We start from the raw sequence: 25,071 nt of genomic DNA on the forward strand, positions 1-25,071 counted from the left end.
TGGGTAGGTGCATGCCCGTCGAAAGTACAAGCTCATTTGGACGACAATAAGGTAGGGAAGCGAGGCCGGCCAAAGCACGTTAGCGTTGGCAGGCAGGCCTGTACTGTACGTCGCACTTTGCCACTTGGGAGATGAAGGTGGCGTGCACCGGCGTGCGTGCGATAAACATTCATAATGTAATTTAATATAAGTTGTTATTTATAATCCGAATCCGTCCTTCTCTTCTTGGGAGGATTTTCTAATTATTTATGGTAGGGTACACAAGGGATATTAAAAAAGATGTAGCTGTCGAGATGGGTGCATGTTGCCGGCCACGTGAATACAACAACAGGTAAAGGGTCCATGGATGCCCAAAGCCCCAAACTGGCTTATACTACTCCTACGGTCGGTTGGCGTTGGCTATTTGTATGGGTCAGTTCAGTTACCACTTACCAGTAGATCCACATCTTGCCCAAGCTCCACACACGCCTCCACACCTAGCAACAGCTGAGAGCGCCCGTGAAGTATGGCGGACCTGGTTGGGCAGCATCATCCCCAAGCTCTACCAGCTGCTGGAGAAGGAGTACAATCTGCAGACTCATGTGAAGGAGCGCCTTAGGTCCTTCACCCAGGAGCTCGAGCATGCGCAAGCCACTCTGCGCAAGGTAGCTCAAGTGCCCTGGGACCAGCTCGCACTAGTAAAAAAAGAGCTTCTATTCCCGGCTGCCAACCCCCTTTATTCCCGGTTACACAGCCAGGAATAGGAGTTCAGGAATAAAGGGTTAGTAGCCGGGAATAGAAGTGGACCTTTAGTCCTGGTTGGTGATACCAACCGGGACTAAAAAGGTAGCCACGCCAGCGCCTGGGCTGACCTCTTTATTCCCGGTTGGTATTACCAACCGGGACTAAAGGGTCTTTTTTTTTCTTTTCCTGCTTATTTCAATTGATGATTCTTTTTTGTTTTAATTTGGTTTTCGAATACGTATTATTCGCTGCAAAGTAATATACGTATACGCGCGCGTACTATAAAGTTTTCGCTCGATCAATGCACGCAAGCAACACAAGTAAAAGTAAACTAAAACATAATATTACATTTCATTGTCACATGTAAAGTTTGCATTAATTGGACATTTCATCATCACATGTTCTTTGGATCATTCAGAAATCCACCTATTGTCTCTTGGATTGCTTTGAGATGATGTGTGTCCAGGGTTTTTTCCTTCAACCAACGAGTCTTCAATTTGAGATATGAGATAAAGAAAAAGTATATTAGTATGTAGATATATATATGTGTATCAAGAATAATGATAAATAAATTGTATCTATCACGAATATATATATATATATATATATATATATATATATATATATATATATATATATATATGAAGAATATATATATATATATATATGTGTGTACACTTACCCTTTTTTCCTTTAGACTAGTTCTTTTTGAGCACACTCTCATGAACTCGCAAACATAGTATCCACAGAGATTGGTCCCCTAGGGCTGCAGCAGAACCCACTTTACGAGAAAAAGATTCGTCATCATCCGAGCATAGGGAAATTGAACTAAGGTAGGTATATAGTACTTACTTTGTATAGCACTACTTTCAGTGGCACTTTGCGTTTCATATGGTGTTCCTGACAGACCTTTTCCCAACAGCTACCAAATAACATAAAAAATATTTGGACCATTAATTTGCATACAGAGAGACTGGAATAGTTTTGCTAGTGAGACTGCAATTACCTCTGAATAATATCTATCTCTTGGAACTCTTTTTGCTCTTTTCTCATCGAGTCCCAGGTGCCTAGATGACCTTTCTCCAGATCAAGTTCCATCAATATCCAGTGTTCACTGCCATGTCCATTAACACTCATTAATTAGCTAACAGGTACAGTGAACATATATATATGGATACACGATCATCGACATTATGAACACTTACCTGAAGTTGTAGGGGAAGAGTATACATTTCTTGTCACGTTGCTTCTCTAAGAACATCTTGATATTGGCCTCTGTTTCTGCTTTCCATGTTGGATGGGGTTTAGGGTTTTTGAATACGATATGTGGATCAATGAAACCAATATCAGTACACCCTCTCTTTTTGCACTCTCCCATCTCAAACCTGCATCATATATATAGAGTGAGGATAATAAACACAGACATGTACGTACGTAGTGACTTATTATTAATTAGTAGAAAGAATCACTTACAGACAATAGCAGCTGATGAGAGTCTTGTCGAGAGAGTTCCGGTGGACTAGTTGGTGTAATTCAGCAAACTCAATGTACATAACGTCATCGCCACGGAACCAATGGTCATCTTTGATTCTGACAGAAATATAGAACTCTTTCCGGTGATATGCGTCGAGGTACAAGGTGTTTAGCTTGAACAATTGTGTACCCAGTTCATTGATGGTCTTAGGATTCCATAGACTCCTGCCATGCTCATATTTCTGCCATTCATCCGCTACCGGCGCACTTTCGAAGAGGAAATCGTCAAGGTCGATACCTCTCATAGCATAAAAGTTAGCAAGTTCCGTCATATCCACTTCTTTATCAGCAAGTATTTCCATCATATCCAGCATATCTATGTTTGAACCATATTCATTAGCAATAACTAGAGGAGGGACTGATTGCAATTCTTGTTCTCCAAGTTGTGCAATAGTTTTCCCTGCTTTAGCAGCTTTCTTGATTATCTTGCTAAGAGTGCGGTCAAAGTCTGATGGTGGCGAGGGCTTACGAGCTTGCCGCCTCTTTTTCTGCTTAGCTTCCACCATCCGCCTTAGTTTAGCTGGAGGTAGGTGGAAGTGCTTCTGCTCCTGCTGCTTCCTCTTCCCTGTGCCTAAGAAGAATGCTTCGACGGTTTTTTTAACCTCATCATCTAACTCCTCTTTACTCATTTCACCAGGCAATTTCTGTGGAATTGGCCTTGGTTTCACGGGGGCCTTCTTGGTCGTCTTCGCCGGCGGGGCAGATGGCTTATTTGTTTACAGCCGTCTTCCCTGGTTCATGGGAGGAGGTGGGGGAACAGGCGTTGGAGACCTTCGAGGCAGCGTTGGGGAACGCCTTGGAGGTGGGGGAACAGGCGTTGGATACCTTTGAGGCGGCGTTGGGGAATGCCTTGGAGGTGGGGGAACAGGCGTTGGAGACCTTTGAGGCGGCGTTGGGGAACGCCTTGGAGGTGGGGGAACAGGCGTTGGAGACCTTCGAGGCGGCGTTGGGGAATGCCTTGGAGGCGGTGGCGGCGGCGGTGGAGATCGTCTTGGAGATGGTGGGGATGTAGCCGTGTCTTCTACCCCATCGTAACCGCCGCCCGGAGCACTATGCTTGTCTGGTGATTGTACTATTGGACTCAGGTTGGGGGAGGCCCTGCTGTGTGCGTACAGAAGACAATGAGTCAATTGTTATTTAAGAGGCAATATAAAATTAATAAAAAAATTGTTTCGTTCACTTTCATCCGTACCTATTGTGCAGCAACAGCTTCCCGGGAATATTGATGTAGCGCTTGCGCCATGCAATGAATGACTTCTCTACTTCTCCCACGGTCTTCTCCCCGTCACCTCCATGAATGTCAAGAGGCACATCGCTAAAACCTTCAATAGCTTTATCCACCGAGACGGTAGCATATCCAGCTGGTACTACTGCCCCATGGATTCTTGGTGTCTTGGTACGGTCGATAGGGTTTACAACACCAATAGCCACCTTCACTGTGCCATTATCTTTTGGAATGTGCAGCTCACATAATGTAAAAGGTTCAGTGATGTCATCCACGGGGAAGCGCAGCTCTGCATCTTTTATGGCATCAGGCAGCTCCGTAGAAGCACAACTGCTTCTCAACTGATCGGGGGGGCTAATGTTGATTCTCGGAGCTGTTGTAATCCCGTGGGCACTCAATTGTATTTGCACTTGCCTTGCGACTTCCTCTTGCATTTTCGCTTGCATTTCTTTTTCTCGCCTTTGTGATTCAAGCACCGCTTCCCATGACTCAATAACATATTGCTGCAAGATGCGGATCCTCTCTGCCTCCTCATCCTTCCATCTCTGGCGGCTTCTGTACGAATCGATCCATTCAGGGAAACCTTGCACCCACGGAACGGCCCCTTTGCCTCTAGTTCGTCCAGAATGCTCAGTGGTCCCGATGGAATATGTCAGTTCATCTTTCTCTCTGTTGGGTCAGAATAGTCCACTATCTCTAGCTTTTAGAATTTGAATCAACCTTTCTGTTGCTCTTTCGAGTTTTGTGCCATGGACGAGCTTCTCGATGACTGGGTCCAATCCTCCCCCATGACCTAAAAACCAATGCTTTGTGCGTTCAGGCCACGGTGCTAATTCAGGTACGACCCCCTTGGCAATAAGGTCTGGTTCTATTTTTTGCCACTTGGGAACGAAAGTCACGTAGCCACCTGATCCCATGTTATGGTGGTATTGCTTTTGTCTGGAATTCTCTTGGTTCCTTCTCGTCCGTTCCGCACTCTCTTCCGATGCCTTGTACTGTACAAATTCCTCCCAGTAGGGCCTTGCCTTCGCGATTGGGCCCTTATCGTTCCAATTTGGAGTCTTGTTCTTCTTGACGTATGATTTGTACATCTGCTTCTTCCAAGATTGGAATTGGGTGGCCATCTTCTTCATTGTCCAGTGCCTAACTCGCTTCGTCAACCTTTCGTGGGTGATTTCTTCATGATAATCATCTGTTTGGAGCGTGAAATGTGCAAGAACATCTTGCCAAATCAGCTCCTTGTCCTTATCAGAGACATAACTAATATGAGGAGTATTGTTATTTTTTTCCATTCATGGGCATTGATCGAGAGCTTGTCCCTTACAAGGTACCCACAGTGGTACATGAATTTCTATGCATATTGTCCTAGTGGTTCGCCTGTAGCCACGTTGAATTCTGAGATGATGTAGCGGCCTTCCAATGGCTTTTTGGCCCCTCGAACATTCTTTGTGTTCCCCGTCGTCGTCGTCGATCCAGACGGCTATGTACGCATAGAAACACAAAAAGTATTATAAAACAAAGGTCGATCCAGTGGGCTACATGTATGCATAATAAATAAATGAGAGCTAGATATTGAGAAATATATACCTCGCCAGAATTATCTTCATGATCGAGATTCAAGTATTGACTCCCGTCGTCTTCCTGCTGGTCATTATCAACATCGGCACAATGTTCAGTGCCGGCGTTGATAATATCCATCATTTCCACCTCTAGGTCATCGTCTCTCGGGTCGGCCATAGAGAGCCTAAACAATTATAAAACAATAATTATGCAATTAGGGTTTCATAGACATTTCATACACATTTCGGAGCGGTGGTGCCTGCGCGGGGCGGCCAGCCAGTGTCGGTGGCTGGGGAGGGTTTAGAGTGGTTTAGGGTTTAGGGTTTAGGGTGTTTTAGGGTTTAGGGTGGTTTAGGGTTTAGGGTATAGGCCACATGGTATCAGAATATAACATAATTGATTTTATCTTCTTTCTTTCTTTGGCCAGTATGCCATCTTTGATTGTATCAAAACTTTTACTTTGAAAGCCTACCATAAAGCATACTAAGCAATTCTACGTCTTTGTAAATAAAATCATCTTCAAGGATGGTAAACAATTAACAAGGTAGGCAATGCATCAAGTAGGTAACATTTGAATTAATCAACTTAATGCAATAGGTAACATAGGTGATAAACTTTTTAAAGTAAACAAGGTAATGGTTTTATGCATAAACCGGGGCTTGCCTTCGTTGACGATCTCGGGTTCCGAATCAGTACCATAATTATCGAATCCCGAGACAACCGGGGATTCTTCCACAACTTGCTCAACTAGAATTAGTTCACTCTCGGATTCTACACGAAATAATAACATATGCTTCAACATGATGATAATGTAAACATGATGCTTTCATGGTGCATGAAATATGACCAAAACAAGATCAAACCCTAAACCTAACTCTTAGGGTTTGCTTTTATCCATTTTTGAATTAATTTGGAAATAAGCTCAAAATGAACTTGTTTCAAATGACCTCAAAATTTTATGTAAGCTTCCTCAAGACAAATTAGTGTACCAAAACAAATTTCATAATTTTTGGAGTTATACAGTGGCCTACAAAAATCATGGAAATTACATTTATCAATTAATTGACTGAATTTTTGAACATTAAAAATTTATTCAAATTTCAAGTTTCATATTTTTAAACCATAATAAAACATGTACAGAAGCTACACACAAATTTTCAAAATTTTTGGAGCTGTAATTATTTTCCTATGAATTTCCAAAGTTGCTGCACTATTCAAAATCCAGAAAATAAGAAATCTCTCTGTTCTCTCTCCCTCTCTCTCACTAACGACCCGGCCCCGCATGTCAGCGACCCAAACAGAGCGCACGGCGGTGCTGCCGACTCTGGCCGACCAAACTCGCTGGCGGCGAGGCTCCGGCGAGGCAGACCGCACCAGCATGACCAACACCACCCCGCGAACTTACCCCGACACCCAAAACAGCAGCAGACGCACCGGAGGAAGCTCTACGTCAGCCATGGCGGCCACGGCGGCGAGACACACTCTGACGTGACTGGGCTATGACCGGGAAAATGATCGAGCTTACGAGCAACAGGATGTCACGGGGAAGGCACGGCGTCGGGGGCGTCGGGACGATGCCCTCCGGTAAGGAAGAAGGCGCGACGTCGGGGGCGACGTGGCGCGCGCGCGTGGCGTCGGGGGCGGCCGGGGGCTCCTCGGTGACGGGCGCGGCATCGGGGCTACTCCGGTGAGGTGGGCGAGCCTCGGGTGCCCTCCGGTGAGGAAGGCGGCGTCGGGGGTGGCCGGGGAGGCGAATCGGCGGTGGCGGAGCTCTAGGGACGCGCTGAAGACAAAGATGATCAATGAGGAGGAAGAGAGAAGGGAGGCGACAGTTTATACGAGAGGGACCTTTAGTCCTGGCTCCATCCACCGCCTGGGACTAAAGCACCTTTAGTCTCGGCTCCTGCCACCAGCCGGGACTAAAGGGGGGGCCTTTAGTCCCGGCTCCATCCACCGCCCGGGACTAAAGGGGGACCTTTAGTCCCGGCTGTTGAAAGGAGCCGAGACTAAAGGATTTTTTGGCGAACCGCCAAATGCAGCCCACCTTTAGTCCCAGCTGGTGGCAGGAGCCGGGACTAAAGGTGGGCTACATTTTCATTTCCCGCCAACTTTTAAGCAGATCAGTTTATTTTATATATTTTTTGTATTTAAATGTTTAAATCTTATTATTTGCGCAGTAAATTCAATACTAGGCATAAATTTTTTTAGAAAAAGTAATAAACTTTATTTTTATTTACTGCACAAAAAAAATATGTGACCTAAACTATTGTGTTTTTTATTATAAATGTTGAACATAATGCAACTAACACTCACTATTTTCATTTATGCAAAAATGTAGACTTTGATTGAAATTATTAAATTTATTGGTTTTCGACAGGAAATTAGTTCTCACGTAATTGTAATGTAAATCTTTAGGTTCTTCATTAATCATTGTATAATTAATCGGTGAGTTCGGGCGCAAATTCAATTAAAGTTAAAAAAGTACCAAACCACCTCAGAAAAATCTCAAACTTGGTGGAGGCTACACATAGGGCATTTCTAGTCTTGAGAAAAAGTTTGAGACCAATCCGGCACTGAAAAGCAAATGGACTTCAGAGTCCCAGAGAACCTAGATGTATAAATAGGGTTCGACGAAAGGTTCTATATACCTCTGTGAAGCACGTCGACTCTACCTATGTCGAAATGGCTTGAAATTCTTTTTGGCAGTCATTTACACCCAAAATATGGCCCCACACAAGATCTTAGATTTTTCTGATAATTATTTTTATTATTACATTTTTCTTTGTGCCGCGTGAGATGAAATATGGTGAATTACATATTGAAAACAATATAATTTTGCATCAACCTCCACAAATATTTGTCTCCTAGGGCACAATAGACCATTTGGCAAAGTTTGGCACCATTCCGGATCATTTAGGGGGTGAACCCAGTTCAACGTATAATTAATCGGTGAATTCGTGCGGAAATTCAATTAAAGTGCAAAAAGCACCAAACCAGCTCAGAAAAATCTCGAACTTGGTGGTGGCTATACATAAGGCATTTGAAGTCTTGAGAAAAAGTTTCAGCCCAATCCGACACTAGAAAGCACATGGACCTCAGAATCTCAGAGAACCTAGGTGTATAGATAGGGTTCGACGAAAGTTTCTATATACCTCTGTGAGGCACGTCGACTCCACCTATGTCGAAATGTCTTGAAATTTTTTTGGCAGTCATTTACACCCAAAATATGGCCCCACATAAGATCTTAGATTTTTCTGATAATTATTTTTATTATTACATTTTTCTTTGTGCCGCGTGAGACGAAATACGGCGAATTACATATTCAAAACAATATAATTTTGCATCAACCTCCACAAATATTTGTCTCCTAGGGCACAAGAGACTATTCTGCAAAGTTTGGCACCATTCCGGATCATTTAGGGGGTGGACCCAGTTCAACGTATAATTAATTGGTGAATTCGCGCGGAAATTCAATTAAAGTGCAAAAAGCACCAAATCAGCTCAGAAAAATCTCGAACTTGGTGGTGGCTATACATAGGGCATTTGAAGTCTTGAGAAAAAGTTTCAGCCCAATCCAGCACTAGAAAGCACATGGACCTCAGAATCCTAGAGAACCTAGGTGTATAGATAGGGTTCGACGAAATGTTTTATATACCTCTGTGAAGCACGTTGACTCCGCCTAAGTCAAAATGGCTTAAAAAATTTTTGGCAGTCATTTACACCCAAAATATGGCCCCACACAAGATCTTAGGTTTTTCTGATAATTATTTTTATTATTACATTTTTCTTTGTGCCGCGTGAGACGAAATACGGCGAATTACATATTCAAAACAATATAATTTTGTATCAACCTCCACAAATATTTGTCTCCTAGGGCACAAGAGACCATTTGGCAAAGTTTGGCACCATTCCGGATCTTTTTGGGGTGGACTCAGTTCAACGTATAATTAATCGGTGAATTCACGCGGAAATTCAATTAAAGTGCAAAAAGCACCAAACCAGCTCAGAAAAATCTCGAACTTGGTGGTGGCTTCACACAGGGCATTCGCAGTCTTGAGAAAAAGTTTGAGACCAATCCGGCACTAGAAAGCACATGGACCTCAGAATCCTAGAGAACTTAGGTGTATAGATAGGGTTCGACGAAAGGTTCTATATATCTCTGTGAAGCACGTCTACTCCGCCTATGTCGAAATGGCTTGAAATTTTTTTGGCAGTCATTTACCCCCAAAATATGGGCCCACACAAGATGTTAGGTTTTTCTGATAATTATTTTTATTATTACATTTTTCTTTGTGCCGCGTGAGACGAAATACGGTGAATTATAGATTGAAAACACTAGAATTTTGCGTCGAAATATGGTAAAATAAAACTTAAAAACTTATGTGTGAAAATTATATTTTTCCCCTAAAATCTAAAACTATTTTTTCAACAAAAGACTCTAAAAATCAAAGTATACTTAAGAAAAGAATATAAATGAAACTAATAAACTAAAACTATTTGTTTTTTTTAATGACTAATGGCGGAAGCTTTATTCCTGGTTAGAGGTTATAACCAGGAACAAAGAGCAATATTTATTCCCATCTAAAGCCTCCAGCCGGGACTAAACATTTAGTCCCGATTAGTGGCTCTAGCCGGGACTAAATGTCGATCTTTAGTCCCGGTTATAGCCTCTAACCGGAACTAAAGGTTTGCCTGCCGAGCCAGCAGTGTTGGGCAGCGACCTTTACTCCCGGCTCGAGGGTATAGCCGGGATTAAATCTCCTTCACTCCCGGGTTCAAAAAATGCTGAGAGTAACTCCGAAAATAGTGCCGAGATAAAAGATATGTTTTCTACTAGTGTCGACAAGCAGGTCCAGCTCTGGGCTCGCGAGGTCAGGGATGCATCCTATGACATGGAGGACGTCCTTGATGCTTTCCTCGTGGGTGTCCAGGGCCCATCTGATTCTGCCGAGGAGGAGAAGAGCTTGCTCAAACCACTCAAGAAAATGATGACCAGCTTGCTCAAGACGGGCAAGGCACGCCGCAAGATTAGCGGTGATGTGAAGGACATCATGACTCATCTTCAAGAGGTGGCAAAGCGGTGTCGCAGGTACAAGGTCGATGATATCGTGGCCAGGCCAGCCACAGCATTGACTATTGATCCTCGTCTTCACGCCATGTACAACAAAGTGAAAAACCTTGTTGGCATCGACAAGTCAAGTGGTGAACTCATGTCCAAGTTGCAGCTTGGTGACATGTCCAATGAGAGCATGAAGATAGTATCAATTGTTGGAATTGGTGGGCTCGGCAAGACCACTCTAGCTAAAGTTGTCTATGACAATCTTGAAGGAAAATTTGACGCAAGGGCTTTTGTTTCTGTTGGACGAAGTCCTGATTTGCAGAAAGTCTTACAGATGATTCTCATTGCTCTTGATAAGAAAACATATGAGAAGTTTAATTTTTCCGTGTTGCAAGATCTTACCCAATTCATTGACGAACTCCAAGGGTTCCTCCATGATAACATGAGGTATGCATCAGTCACTCAGCTTTAAGGTCTTCTTTTTCTCTGCCTCCACTGTTTCAATGTCATATTAAAGCAATCATTTTAATATTTAGTTAAAAATATTTGTCATGCATTATGAGTCTAAGTCTGTATATTTAAGCAATCATTTCAATATTTAATTACAAAATATTTATCGTGGATTATAAGTCTGTGTATTTGAAAATAGTACGAGTATATTGTCTTGAAATATTAATTTTATAAAGAGTATAACGTTGCTATGTTCTATAAGATTTTTGTAATGAAAAAGTACGTGTCAAAATTGTATTTAGAGACCATTTCTGCGTCTAAAACTTCATCATTGTGATACAGGCAGTAGTAATTTTCGGTCCCTAATTATTTACGTGCTTCACTTTATATATGTAGTATGTCCTAGATAACTTAATTATTAATTCAAAACTTATGCACTCTTGTGTGGATAGGTATTTTATTGTTGTTGATGACCTATGGGAGAAACAGTCTTGGGAAACAATCAAATTAGCTATTGATGATGACAAAAATTGTGAAGGTCGAATAATCATAACTACTCGTAAATGGGAAGTTGCCCAAAAAGCAGATGAAGTTTATGAGCTACCACCACTTCCTTATGATAGATCGAGAAAGTTATTCTATTCAAGAATATATGGTGATGAAAGAAAATATGTTGTTTATCAGTCGGATGAGGTATCTGATGAAATTATAAGTAAATGTGACGGTATACCACTAGCTATTATTACAGTGGCAAGTTTATTGGTGCATAAACCAAGGGATAAATGGTTTGGGCTATATAAATCTATTGGTTTTGGGTGTAAATCTGATAAAGAGAAAGCACAGAACACTATGAGGATACTGTCCTTTAGCTATTATGACATGCCTTCACATCTAAGGACATGCTTGTTGTATCTGAGTGCGTTTCCAGAAGATTCGGTTATACCTAAAGTTTCATTGGTTTGGATGTGGGTAGCTGAGGGATTTCTCCAGAAGGAAAAAGGAATGAGCTTATATGAAACAGGGGAGGGTTACTTCAATGATCTCGTAAACAGAAGTATGATCCAAGAGGTAGAACCCAACTACAATGGAACTGTATCCATGGTTGTCGTGTTCATGACATGGTGCTTGATTTCATTCGATCCATGTCATGTGAAGAAATTTTTTTCACTGTATTCGATAATAATGACCAAGGCACACTTGTTCAGAGCAATGTTCTACGCAGGTTAGCATACCATAATAAGAACACGGGGCAAAGTAATCTGGCTAATATTTCAGACATGTCCAAAGTGAGGTCATTTATTGCCCTCGAGTGGGTTATGGGCACATGTGCCCCACTTTCTAGCTTCAAACTGCTACGTGTGCTTTATATAGGATACTACGACAGTACAATATATTATAGCCGTGTCCGAATTGAGCACCTTGGACATCTACTTCACCTAAGGTTTCTTGGTCTAAATGGAATGGGGATCGAGAAGATCTCCGAAGAAATAGGAATCCCCGAAGAAATAGGAGCTTTGAAGTTGGTGCAGACGCTAGACTTGTTCGAATCTTTGGTTTTAGAATTGCCGTCGAGCAGCAGCTTGCCAACACAACTGGTGTGCCTTCGTATTGTATTTGATGACAGTGTCTGTGATACAGAGATGTTTTCGGTAGGGAGGCTGACATCCCTAGAGGAGCTGTCAATACAGTTCAGTATAAGATGTAAGGCAGCGAGGCGGCTTGTGAAGGAGCTGGGCAGCCTGAGGGAACTCAGGGTGCTCGATGCATGTATTTGCTTGGATGATGAGGAGAGCCAAAGAGAATTGGTGGAGTCTCTGAGCCATCTCCACAAGCTACAACATCTAAAAATTGCTACGCCTGGCTTTCCATTATTTATCAGCGGGCGAGAAATGGAATTTGTCCTCCCATGCAATCTTCGGCATTTGGTATTAATTCAGGTCGTACTCTTAAAGTTGCCATCATGCATTAATCCTTGGTGTCTTCCTATGCTCTCCCACCTGGACTTGAGCCTCTTACACATGGACGAGAAGGAGCTGAAAACTCTTGGAAGTTTGCCGGAGCTTCGTTTTCTTGGCCTGGATTTGAGGTGCTCATCAGCCACAATAAGCAACATCGTGACAGTGACACTTGCTACTTCCCAAAGCTCAGGTGGTTCAGACTGAAGAGATCGTTGGTCTTGTTCGTTGCCAATAAAGGGGACGACAAGGAGAGCGTTTCATTTCATATCTGGGATGGACAAGAAGATGGCAACATCGCCATGCCCTCTGTTTCTGATGCCGAGTTTGAGAGTGATAATTCGTTTTCCGTGTCACAGAGGAGAGACAACAGTGATGAGCAACCCAGCAAACTCCCGCATGGAATCACAGCACTAGCCAATTACTTGCTCGCTTTTTTTCAACTTGTTCTGGCAGTGGCGGCATTCATAAAGAAACGGTCACTTGATCAAGTGATGAGCCAGCAAGCCTTGATCTCCAGCCGAAGGAATGCACAAGACCCATTGCCATGCCCCCTGTTGCTGATGGAGAGAAGAAAGGTTCCATTTCCACTAGCGAAGGCGAAGGCCAAGGCAATAACGCAGCAACACCTCGATTCATGCCAAGCCTCCAAGTGCTTCATTTCGAAGTCCGTGAGCGGCCCCGTACTTGATCCTTGTTACTGCAACAACCTCAGCCTGGAATTCCTCCCTACTTGATCAAGTGATGAGCCAGCAAGCCTTGATCACCAGCCGTGGCTCCAGCCGAGGGAATGCACAAGACCCCATTGCCATGCCCCCTGTTGCTGATGGAGAGAAGAAAGGTTCCATTTCCACTAGCGAAAGCGAAGGCCAAGGCAAAAACGCAGCAACACGTCGATTCATGCCAAGCCTCCAAGTGCTTCATTTCGAAGTCCGTGAGCGGCCCCGTACTTGATCCTTGTAACTGCAACAACCTCAGCCTGGAATTCCTCCCTTCGCTCCGTGAAATCAGCGTTTATATCGATGAGCCATTTGGTACCAGTTCCACGGAAGTGCAGAAAGTGGAGGCCACGCTGAGGAGGGCATCCCAAGTTCATCCCAACCATCCTACACTTCGTATGAACTCACCGAATGATTACTGACCACAAGATCTTTACATTTTATATGGGCCAATTGGTAGTCAAACTTTATGGTTTTACTAGTAGATTATGACATATTGAGGGCTTTAGTAGTTAGTCCTAAAATCCAAAGGGTAGAGCCTGAAGAGGCTATTTATTTTAGTTTCATGATTTATTTTTTCAGAACATCACCATAACGTTAGCATGGGCAATATACTAGTAAAACTTATAATAAGCTTCTCTGTTTGATGACTCATTCATGATTTCTTTGAAGTAAAGCAACTATGGGTACCATTGTACTCAACAAATAAAATAGGAATTCATGCCATTTTTAGTAATTTTTATCTCTGCCTAGTAATCTATGTATTATACAACCTAGTAGATCAAACGGGTTGTACACATGACAAAGATTTATATTGGTTCAGGCAAGAGGTTCTATAAGTGCAATGTATTATTGGAGCGCTTTATTACTTATGCAACATATGCAATACCATAGGGGCATTGGTAAGATGTGTTGAGTTAATGATCGGGGGCGCCCTACCTCTCCTTATATAAGGAGGGTAGTGTTATAGATAGAATATCATCCTAATCGGTTATTGGTTGGTTTCATAGTCAATTGGAAAGAGTCCTGGCCTATTCTAATTATATGATAGAGTACTACTATAGGGGCCTTTTTATAGACGGTCGGTGATGGCCTTTAGGGGTCGTTGGGCCAGCCGCCCCTACCCTTCCGTCTCTACGATTTCTAGCCGCCCGTAAAAATTTATTTGTAGGGGTGCCTGGAAAATGAGCCGCCCTTATAAATGTTTTTATAGATATCACAAACCAAGACCAAAAAAATAGAAAAACATATTTTAAATCTGAGAAAGACCCAAAAAATGGCAAAAACATATTCATTTGTAGGGGCTATACCTTCTTCTTGCACTTGGGTTTTATCGCCGTCACTGGCCTTTTCACTCCGGCGGTCAAAGGAGCCATCATCTTGAGCGACGGCAGTAGCTCCTTCGTCGCCGCGCACTTGCCCCACCCAGCGGGGGTCGATGTCACCACTCCTCTGCCCCACCCGGCGGCAAGGGTCGCCAACGTCGCTCCTATGCCCCACTCGGCGGTGGCAGAGGTCACCGACGCCGCAGATCCGTTGCACTGCCTGGCGGAACGTGTCCTAGACACTATGCCATTGCCCCCCTCCCCGGCGGCGGCGAACGACTCCCCTGCGCCATTACCCCGCCCGGCAGCGGCAGATGACTCCCACCGCCCTTTAGGGCGGGGTGCATCACAGAAGGCTTCAACTCGCTCCTCGTCAGAGTCGATGTGGTAGAGGATCTTGCCTTCCACCGGGATCCAGCCGAGACCGCCGCCGCCACCACCACTCGAGGGTGGAACTGCCCTCGAGCATAGCGCATCTGGATCTTCACGTTCCAACCGCGGAAGGCGGCCATGGCCGCGTACCCAAGGGGAGGGGAAGAGAGGCAAGGGTTTGGAGGAGGAGGAGGAGGAGACTAGGGTTTTGGAGGCGTGCAGACGAAGTAGATGAGATAAGGAGACTGAGTGAGCGAGGCCGGACAGTAATAATAATAGCAAAACTAGAGGCAGCTCGCTATGCAGCCGTCTCTACAGATGGGGCTGCTGCAGTTACGAGCTGCCTCTGAAAATGATAGCATTTTCTTTCCAAGGCGATGGATCTGTAGAGGCAGCTTCATACCAAGCCGCCTTTGGTTTTACTTCTACAGAGGCGGACGGTTATAGAGGGCACTATAAAAGTGGCTCAATAAAGCGCTGACGTCCCCAACAATCGTTTTTGTAGCACTGTTTGTACACCAAATCGGCTGTTGACTTGACCCACTTAATTCTTGCTGGAGGAGTCGTATTGTATGGAAAAGGCTCCTCCATTTCAGCATAACACGTTAAAACAACAGGAAGAAGTGAAATTATAGTCTAACAAAGAAAATATAACAAAAGCTAGTGAAATATATATTGGTAACAAAAGCGTAATCGAATACTGGAAAATTGTTTGATCTAAAAACTTAAACTATTGCTGGGAACTAATCCAACATTAAATAATTTTTTCTATGTTGTCATGTAACTCGACGTATAGGGATTGATACCGCAAGGAGAACCACGGTCAATGCTTCTGATGATGAGTTGAATAGCACTGTTTCTAACGATGTTGAGTTGCAACGCCGAAGCAAACTCCAGCATGGATTGGAGCACTATGCTAGCTACTTGGAATAGGGAAAATAGACTCCGGCCCTCCTAAGCGGCCAACCCACACATCCTCACCGTTTCCAATCTGGGCCAGCGTCTCTCACATCGGGCCGAGCACATCGACTGGAACGGCAAGGACGAACAGCTGCAGACTCCGGACACGTGCACGAAGATGGTGTTGCTGTAGATGCCATAACGCACTATTGGCCTATTATGTGCTTGCTTTTTTCCATCTTGTTCTTGTGTTCGTTAAGAGGTTCTCACTTCAAAAAGTTGGCCACCGCCCCTCGATCTCCAATCGTGTCTCTGCACCTGCTGCGAATGGAGAAGATCATACTGCCATGCCCTCTGTTTCTGATGATGAAAACAAAGGCACCATTTGCAGCAAAGGCAGAGCAGCAGCTAGCTTCATGCCAAGCCTCCATTGCTTCATGTTAGAGTCCGCGCCCGGGACACACAAGACCATCATTATGACTACCTTGTCTGGAATACCTCTCTTCGCTCCGGGAAATCCATGTTGGTTACTCTGCTTCGAACAAACCAAGTTTTTCTCCTTATATTAGTTACTCTGCTTTTTAATACACATTTGCTTCTTCTCCAATCAATCCTTCTTTCTTTGATGAATGCCAACATACATTTGGCCTTTGTGTGACACAACTAATCTTCCAGGCGATGTGCTTGGCGGATGATTGGAGCGGAAGTGACTGATTACATGTAGAGTGTAAATTTAGAGACACAAATGAGAGTGAGTGGATCTTTTTATATTGATCTCAGGACTTTGTATATATAGAGGTTCGTAACACTTATTTATGGAGTATATATATGATATTGTTTTTGTAGTACGGGTGTGACACTATTATGCTAAGAAATAAAAATTTTATCAAACAGTACCCAGGATCATTAACCACTGCCTTTCAAGAGCACACAATTTTTGGCTGACGACCTGTTTTGTAATGAAGTCATTTATTATTCACTTGTGACAACAACAGAAATAAGTATATAATAACTCCGTCAGTTTTTTAAGCCAGAGAAGTAAATCTTGAAATGAACACAAATGGAAAACCGATGAATTAGTAATCAACTCTGCCTTTCAAGAGAAAGAGCAAGGAAAACCCTAGGATTCTTGGCAAGTTCGTTTTGTGAGAGAGCTTGACTGATGAGCTTCTCTGCTGTGCTTATAAATTCATCCATAAGCTCTCTCGACGATCCAAAATGGTCCTGTATTATTGGCTCAAAGGCAGCCCTAAGCCCATAGGCTATCATCTTGGGGCTGATCACAGCTTTGTTCACACCAGCCATACTGTCATGAACTTGAAGTTCATAAATGGAGAAAGATCCCTGCTCTTCTATTATCTCCTTTACTTCTTTCTCAGACGGCGCATATAACGGTATGTAGAAAGCCTTCAGTTTTTCTTTATCAAGCACACCCTGCAGCAAGAAACTCATGAATAATGAAACATTGAATTTCCTGTATCGAGGTCCAGAAACCTTTAGGATATATAAGCCAGCAATTTCATACCCTTGATGCCATGTCATCTAAAATACGGGCTATGAACTCCCATGTTTGTTGAGCTGATCCATCGCTGGCAGATGCTGGAGATTGTGTGCCAGTCAAGGAAACAATCAACCTTCCTCCAGGAACCATCTCCTGCGCCCTGCTCTCCAAGAACAAAAGGAGGTCCTTTCTAAATTGCCGGGCATAAGCATCAAGCACAACGGGCCGTGTTTTCCGCCATAGTTGCTCGTCGCTATGGTACATCGGAATGCCATTCTTCAGTAGGTCTTCAGGTACCTACCAGTTACCGCATCTTAAACATTAAGCTTAAATAAAAGTAGTTGATAGTAACGTAATGGAACAGAGAATATGCGTGATTAAGTTTGTAGGAACAAAAATGTGAATACTACCTCTGAAAGCCAGTGCAAGCTATTTGATGAGAGGACAAGATGCACCGATCCAGTAGTGAACAGTCTTCCATAGAAGGACCCAGGCACAATACTAGCCACGACAAATGGTGAGGAACCGTGCTCACCCCTGTCCATGTTTTTCCTTTCTTGGAACGCTACCAAGTGCTTGACTGTAGTGTTGAAATCATTGCTGGGAAGATCGTTGAGGAGCAGGCTCAGCTCAGGCGGTGGCTGTTGGAGTTCAAGACACTGGTGATGAATGGCATCGACAGCAGCAGAGACCAAGGAGAGTGCGCTGGGGCCACAAGAGCAGCCAAGGTCCGCGATCACCATGCTTCTGGGAAGGGGTGTGGAATTGCCACACAGTTTCATGATGGCCTCTTCTATCTGTGGCTTCATTCTCATCTGCTCTGCACTCTGTATGCACACGAGTTGTTACCTTGGTCAAGTTTTTCTGTTCCATCTTTTGCTTATCAAAAACAGCGAGTTAATTGCTTGTTCTGTCTAAATCAGTTTATGAACAGGTCAAAAGTCCAACCCAAGCATCTTAGTGAAGAAACCAAACCATTAATAATACCAACTGTACGTTGAAGATCATCAAACAAAAATGGCAGAATTATGAAAACTGATTTTGAAAAGGAAAACCTAGATCAGCTAATTAACCTCTAAACTTAAGAAATCGATCAAGTTGAAGAATAGTCTTACCCAGTTCTACTTAGTGATGCCATATTAACGGACCTCTAACCTTAAGATTTGGTATTAACCTCTAACCTTAAGATAAAACTCGTATTAACAAAGAAGTTCAGTCGACCAAGACGCACCTGAAATGTGGAGTTACGAGCGTAGCTTGTTTCTCCTTCTCCTGGATTCATATGCACAGTTTGTTGGGCATCCATCTCTTAATAGTCTTGCAGCTGCCAAAAACTTTGTGCTGAGGAACAAATGCATCGTAGTAGTCTAGTTTATACGCGTTCTTGTCAACTACTACTCTACTCTGTATTAGTTTAGTTTATCTGATCATGTGGATGAATTTAATTTCTATCATAATTTTAGTGGACCGAAGCTACAGATCCATGCATTGGGTCAACAACCTGCAGAGCTTTCAGATCTCACCTAGAGAACCTGGACCATGTACCTGTCACAGCCATTAGTCAACGGCTAGCTGCAAGCAATTATATAGAGCTAATCAAGTAACCTTATTACTGATGGCCAACGGGCCGGCCCGGCCCGGCAAGGCACGGGCCCGTGAAAGCAGGGCCCGATAGGGGTCGGGCCGGCACGGCACGCCGGGCCCCCCGGGCCGTGCCTCTTAGGGCCATGGGCCTGGCCTTCGGCCCAGGCACGGCTTGCCGGGCCGTTTCTCATGCCGGGCTGGCCCAAAAAGCACCCCACGGCTAACGGGCCGTGCTAGCCCAAGGCCCACTGAGAGAGAGGTGTGGAAGGGCAGGAAGGGGTAGCTGCGCCTGCGCGAGCCGCGCGACGGCGGCCGACGGCCCGCTCGCACCCGACATGCCGCAACAGGACGAGGCCGCGCGGGGGTTGGGTGGGGGCGTGGAGGAGGCGCTCGACGCTGCTGCACTCGAAGCCGGCCGCCGCTGCTTAACGCCGCCATGGAGGATCCGCGGAGGTTCGCAACTTCGTGAGTGCGACCGCGAGATCCGAGAGGGAGGAGCAAAGTGCGGCCGCACGGGGGACGGAGCAGGGCCAGCGATGCTGGGGCGTGGAGGAGGTGGACAGGAGGCACCGGGAGGAGGCGATGGAGCTGGAGCGGATCGAGAGCCAGCGCCGCACGGTGCGGTCCCAGTCGATGGAGCTGGAGGAGGGGAAGTAGGGGGCAAGGGGCAGCACGGGAGCGTGGTGGCGGCGGTCGACACCGGCGCGCTCGCCCTGGCCTCGAGGCAGATCCGCAGCGTCAACCATCGGAGCAGGCAACGGGACGCCAGATCCGGTCGCCCGAAGCCGGCTGCCGCGCTCGACTCGCTCCCGAGGCGTGGCCGCGAGGAGGGAAGGAGCCGGCGGCGCCACTTGCCGGCGAGTGGAGGACGGGGGAGCAAAGTCGCTGGGGAGGGTTCGCGGGGGAGGGTGGAGTGCGGCGCTGCCGGCGCAGATGAGTGAGTGCGGCGCGGCCGCGTGGGGAGGGGACTGCGCGGGGCGGCGGGGAGGGGGAGGGGAACGGTCAAAGGGAGTTAGGGTTGGGTTCGGGGGTGGGAGCGTGGGGCTGCGGCGCTGCGCGGGGGAGGAGGCCGTGGCCTGCGGGGCTGCGGCAGACGAGCAGGCCGGGCCGGCAACGGGCCTCCGGTTCTAGAGCGGGCCATGCCGTGCGGGCCCACGTGTCTGTGGTAAGGCCCAGGCACGGCCTGCTCCTCCGGGCCGGGCCAGCCCGGGCCCGCTAGCCGCCGGGCCGGGCAAAAAAAATGGGCCTTGGGCCGTGCCGACGGGCTCGGGCTGCATGGCCAACTATGCTTATTAGCGATCAAATAATACGGTTAACAACAAAGTCTGTCGTACATACAAATCAGTGCTAACTAACCATCCTCTTTTGTTAATCATAGATGTGAGACCAGATAGCATCTATTTTTTATTTGGCGTCTGAAGGTTAGCATATAGCAATTCCATATCTGCCACCAGGCACCGTGGTGATGGATTGTGCTGTATATAACACACTATACTACATATGAATTAAGGTCCCTTGGATAGAACGACGTACCACAAAATAAATTTATGAATACACATGCTAATAATAGTGGCACGGCAGAATTTCATAGTACAGACTAAATAATGAAAACAAGCAATTAGCTAGTAGAACAGAAACCACAAGGTGATACGGAACAAGAAAATTTGGTCTCTAATCCTGAATACAGAGTCTCTGTTATTAGGAAATAAACAACTTATGACAGAGATCTTGTCTGGCTTTCATGAAGAGCAGTCTCTGCATCAAACTTACGCCTCTAGGAATTTACATCCAGTATTACGGAAACCTACATAATGTTATACAGAAGATTAATTGAAGGGAACATGTATATGAGTTAATAAATCGTATTTGAGGACAAAGGAGTAGTATATAAGTGAATACAAACAGTTCAACAAATATGCAATGCATCAACATCTTCAAATGTGTTACTAAGTTAGAATCGTATTATGGACGTTCTGTCAAATAAAATCTGTAGTCAACTTATAAATAGGAAACATGTATGCCCATCATATTAAAAATTAGGTGCGTTATACTTACGCTTGTAGGGTTTATTGGAGTGTAAAACACATGTATATTGAGTTCTGAAATCCTTGTATTTCCGGTATACGAGATTTCTGTGCGTTTGACAGTGCCCTTTGCCATAGTAAGTTCACCTGTTCCTCCAATAATGCTCCACTCACCATTTATTAGCGAAGACCCTTGTATTTGTAGTGTGGACCCATTGAACCTGAAATCAGAAAAGAATATAAGAAATGTTTGCTGTTTGCAGCATATCATATATATATACTACTCTGACAGCAATTAAAAGTGATTATGTGGGCTGGGGTTTCTTGCAGTCAATCAATATAAATTTTCTCAGCAATATACACAAGAGGGGGCCTAAATCGGCAAATCCTTAGTGAATGCATTGGTGTGGAAACCACAGCTTTGTAAAGGCCTTGTAGTGTGACCCCGCTAAACACCTAGATAGTGTGAGGCGTGATGGGGAAAACACGGCTCGTGGTGAAACTGTGCAACCTCTGCAGAGTGTAAAACTGATATATCAGCCGTGCTCACGATCAAGAGCGGCCTGAACATCTTCGTGATTAGTGGCTCTTTCTGGATGGCTGTTTCCCTTGGTAAGGGAATGGTTGGCTTGCCCGGATGGGATCCGAGTGTTGGTTCAAATGGTTCTTGAGGAGAAGGCAGATTTCACTTAGTAATTAGATGCTAAGGATTTAAGGTAAACTAGGATGTGTTGCTTAAGTGCTTGTGTCAAACCTTGTAAGCCTTTCTTTTGTGTTGGCCCTCATATCATACTTTTCCTACACTTGCGGAGTACATTTCGACGTACTCACCCTTCTCTTTGTCCCCCTAGCTACCCCACCCAGTTGTTCAGACTAGAAGACGGAGTCCCTAGAAGATGGTGTTGCTTGAAGACGGTGTCAATGCTAGGCTGGTGTACCCCCGGTCTGCTGCCTGCAGGGATGGAGACCCTGCTTCGCTCGTACTTTGATGTAATTTTTGTTTAGACCCTCTGGTCATATTGTAATATGTAATTGCTTTTGTAATAAACACTGGTTTGTATCACTTTATTGTCGTCGCATGTATGAATAAACAGATCCTAGCATACATGTGATGTGCGTTCGGTTTTGTTTTTAAAAACCGGGTGTGACACTAGGAGCGTGGGGTTGCATGGAGATCGCGGAGGGGCAAGGGACGGAGGGAGGGAGGGAGCACGAGTGGGCGGGCGTGCGGCAGTGAGCCTGCGCACGGGTGCGGCGTCACCGTCAAGGGGATGGCACAGAGAGCGGGGGAGAGCGAGTGCGTGGGAGCGAGCGGAGCGGGGGAGAGCGAGTGCGGGGAAGCGAGGAAAGGATGGATCAGGTTTAGGGTGGCTTGGGTGCGTCCGTCCCCATCTAGACGTCCGCTATATATCATTATCGTAATACTATGGTGCGGACGTCCATCTGGGCGTGTCCATCTGGATGACCCGTTCCCGTTCTCGAGCTAGCATAGCGACCGAGCCCAACAGGACCATCTATGCTCTCTCCTCTATCTACTCCATCCACACTGCGACAACCGACAGAAATTCCTAGCTCCTCGCTTCGCTTGTCGCGGCTCACCGTGTCGTCCACCCTCCCCGAGCCGCCTCGCGGGGGCGCCCCCATCCACGTCGAGCCGCACGCATGTCTGCCGCCGCGCCGTGCTCCATCCCCGCTATGCCCACACCGCCTCGTCATGCCGTGCCCCGTCCCTCACTGGGTCGAGATGCTGCCGACGCCGTCGTTCCCCACCAGGAGGTCGTGGCCGCTGTCGACGCCGATGCCGCCGTGACGGGCGACCTCAGCTCATGACATCACGAGATCCGGAGTGGCCAGACTCGGAGCGGGCTTCTCTGGCTGCACCTCACGCTCCCTTCCTTCCTCAGATGTTGCAAGCGTATTTTTCAAGTGTTTCAGATGTTTTAGAGGTATGTTGCAAGTGTTTCTTATGAATGTTGCAAAAGTAGATCGGGATGTTGTATATGTTGCAATGGGTGTACATATATGTTGCGAACATCTGTTTTCAATGTTTCATCTGTTTTTCAGACGCATGCTGTAATTGCGTTTATCTAGATGTTGCATATGTTTCACACATATGTTGCAAGTGTTTTATCTGTTGTGTATGTTTTGCAATGGTTTTCAAGTGCCTTTTAGACGTTTTTGTGAGTGTTTCAGACGCATGTTTTAATTGTTTCATCTGTCTTCAGACGTATGTTTCAAATGCTGCATATGGATGTTTCAAAAGTAGATCGGGGTGTTTTGCACATGTTGCAACCTGCTGCAGCTGTTGGGTGCGCGAGGGGTCATGCGGGGCGACGCCGCCGCGCGGGGTTGGGCGAGGGCGCAGACGCCGCGTGGAGTCGGGTGGGGCACAGTCGCCGTGTGGGGTCAGGCCATACGCGTACCCTTGAAAAAATTATTATCCATCTCATATTTGGTTGAGTGGAAAGACTTATTAGCAAAAGCCTATTTTGCTTTTGATCTATAACCACTCTTTTTTCAATATAAAAAAAATTACAAGGGCTTTAAAAAAAGCAACAAGCAACTACGTCGAACAAATCATGAAACCATGGGCTCGTGTGGGTGGGTTTGTTGGCGATTACTAATGCATTGGCGGCTATAGAAACTATTGGGTAGTTTCTGGATTGGGACTACACTAATGCATTGGCGGAAGGATGCATCATCTTTTTATCATCAAAATCAATTTCTTGTATTGGAGCATCTTGCACCCTATAATGTGTTTGGTTCCTTGCATCCCACAATGTATGCACTCTAGCGTGTGTATATAGGCTAGAGGAGAAGTTTGATTGATTGTCTGCTTTGCATGGGTGGAAGTAGATATACAGTGGGATGCAGCTGGGGGCATGCGGCCACAACCAGCGATGCAGGATGGGAGTAGTGGGTGCACATGTAAGAGCAACTCCAAGAGATATGTTATTTTTATTTTGATTTTGATTTAAACAATCTGTGGTATAATTAAAATAGACTTCAACAGATATTGTATCCGAGTTTCTAAAATAATATCCAATGAGCTATCGCATCTATTCTGCTTGCTAAAGAAAGCCAGCGTGCGCTCGCCGCCGGCCCTCCCTCACCGATTTCGCGGGGTTGATGAGTCTTTCCCCGCGAGAAAGCTTCACACGTGCGGCATGGTTCTATATGGTTGCGCTCGTCTCCGGCCGTGCCATGGTGGCGCTGCTGGCGCACGTCTTCAGCCGCGCCGTGGCGGCGTACTTCATCAGCGCTGAGTCGAGGCACATGGGGTTCAGAGACTTCATCAGGTGGAACGATCCGGAGAGGTCGGGCTGCCTCAAGGATGATAATCGTTCAATGCGATATCACCGTCCTCAACGATAACTGGAGCACCGATGACGACGGTGACAGCGGCGGCGGCGACGCTCTGACTCCAGTGAAGGTAACTATGCCGCTGTCCTCTGTCGAACCTGCACAAGCACCTCAACAATCTGCTGGAAAGAAGCAAGGGACGAACGCCACTGCTGATGTCGCCGGGGAGGCTTTCGATGCCTATGTGGCAAATTTTGAATATGGAAATAAGAAAATTTACAAAGTCTGTTGGACAACCCATAACTTTTTAGGATATTTTGTTTTTACAGGATGGCTAAATCATGCATATTGGAATTTATTTTTAGCTAACCTCTTAAAGTTGCTCTAAAGCTCTGAGGTTAAATAGACCGTCCATACAACCAAACAATATTTTAGTTTTTGACATCCTCTTAGGTAACCTTATCAAATACTTTCTTTTCGGAAATAGGTTCCACCCATCTTACATCCGCTCGTACAGAATATACGATACAATCAACATCCGGCAACCAAACACACCGTACAAGGAGGAGGTCTAAAAGAACCTAGTAGGATACATCGCGGATGGTATGTTCCAAGTCCTGTTGTCTTTACGATACAGGATATAGTGGTCGAGACAAGAGTATATATTTCGTGCATATATCAAATGATAGCAGCAAACAAGTAATCTTCTTCGTGAACAAGAAATTAACCTTTTGGAATTATGACTTTGGACATTAATTTTGAAAGTATGACTTTATCAATTTCTAGATCTGGCACATTAATAATCTTCTAGATCAAGTTGCTGATAGGACACTAACAA

At 45.3% G+C, this 25,071-nt stretch overlaps 3 protein-coding genes across 3 annotated transcripts; 2 read left to right on the top strand and 1 right to left on the bottom strand.

Annotated features, from left to right (window-relative positions):
* The first annotated feature begins 407 nt into the window (after positions 1-407).
* On the top strand, positions 408-12,712 carry LOC136489729 (disease resistance protein RGA5-like). Its single transcript, XM_066486289.1, has 4 exons — positions 408-677; positions 9,889-10,547; positions 11,003-11,274; positions 11,922-12,712. Exons 1-4 carry the CDS (start codon positions 408-410, stop codon positions 12,710-12,712), a joined length of 1,992 nt encoding a protein of 663 aa, XP_066342386.1.
* Positions 12,713-16,904: 4,192 nt separating this feature from the next.
* LOC136489730 (probable jasmonic acid carboxyl methyltransferase 1) lies at positions 16,905-18,687 on the bottom strand. Its single transcript, XM_066486290.1, has 4 exons — positions 18,554-18,687; positions 17,733-18,149; positions 17,347-17,619; positions 16,905-17,255 (listed from the first exon to the last, which is right to left on the bottom strand). The coding sequence occupies exons 1-4, from the start codon at positions 18,626-18,628 to the stop codon at positions 16,905-16,907; spliced, it is 1,116 nt and encodes a 371-aa protein (XP_066342387.1). The 5' UTR covers positions 18,629-18,687.
* Positions 18,688-19,241: 554 nt separating this feature from the next.
* Positions 19,242-19,847, top strand: LOC136489732 (uncharacterized). The gene has a single exon (XM_066486291.1). It carries the CDS (start codon positions 19,242-19,244, stop codon positions 19,845-19,847), a length of 606 nt encoding a protein of 201 aa, XP_066342388.1.
* The last annotated feature ends 5,224 nt before the right edge of the window (positions 19,848-25,071 follow it).

The sequence above is a fragment of the Miscanthus floridulus genome, chromosome 10, assembly GCF_019320115.1.
Source record: "Miscanthus floridulus cultivar M001 chromosome 10, ASM1932011v1, whole genome shotgun sequence".
NCBI lineage: Eukaryota > Viridiplantae > Streptophyta > Magnoliopsida > Poales > Poaceae > Miscanthus > Miscanthus floridulus.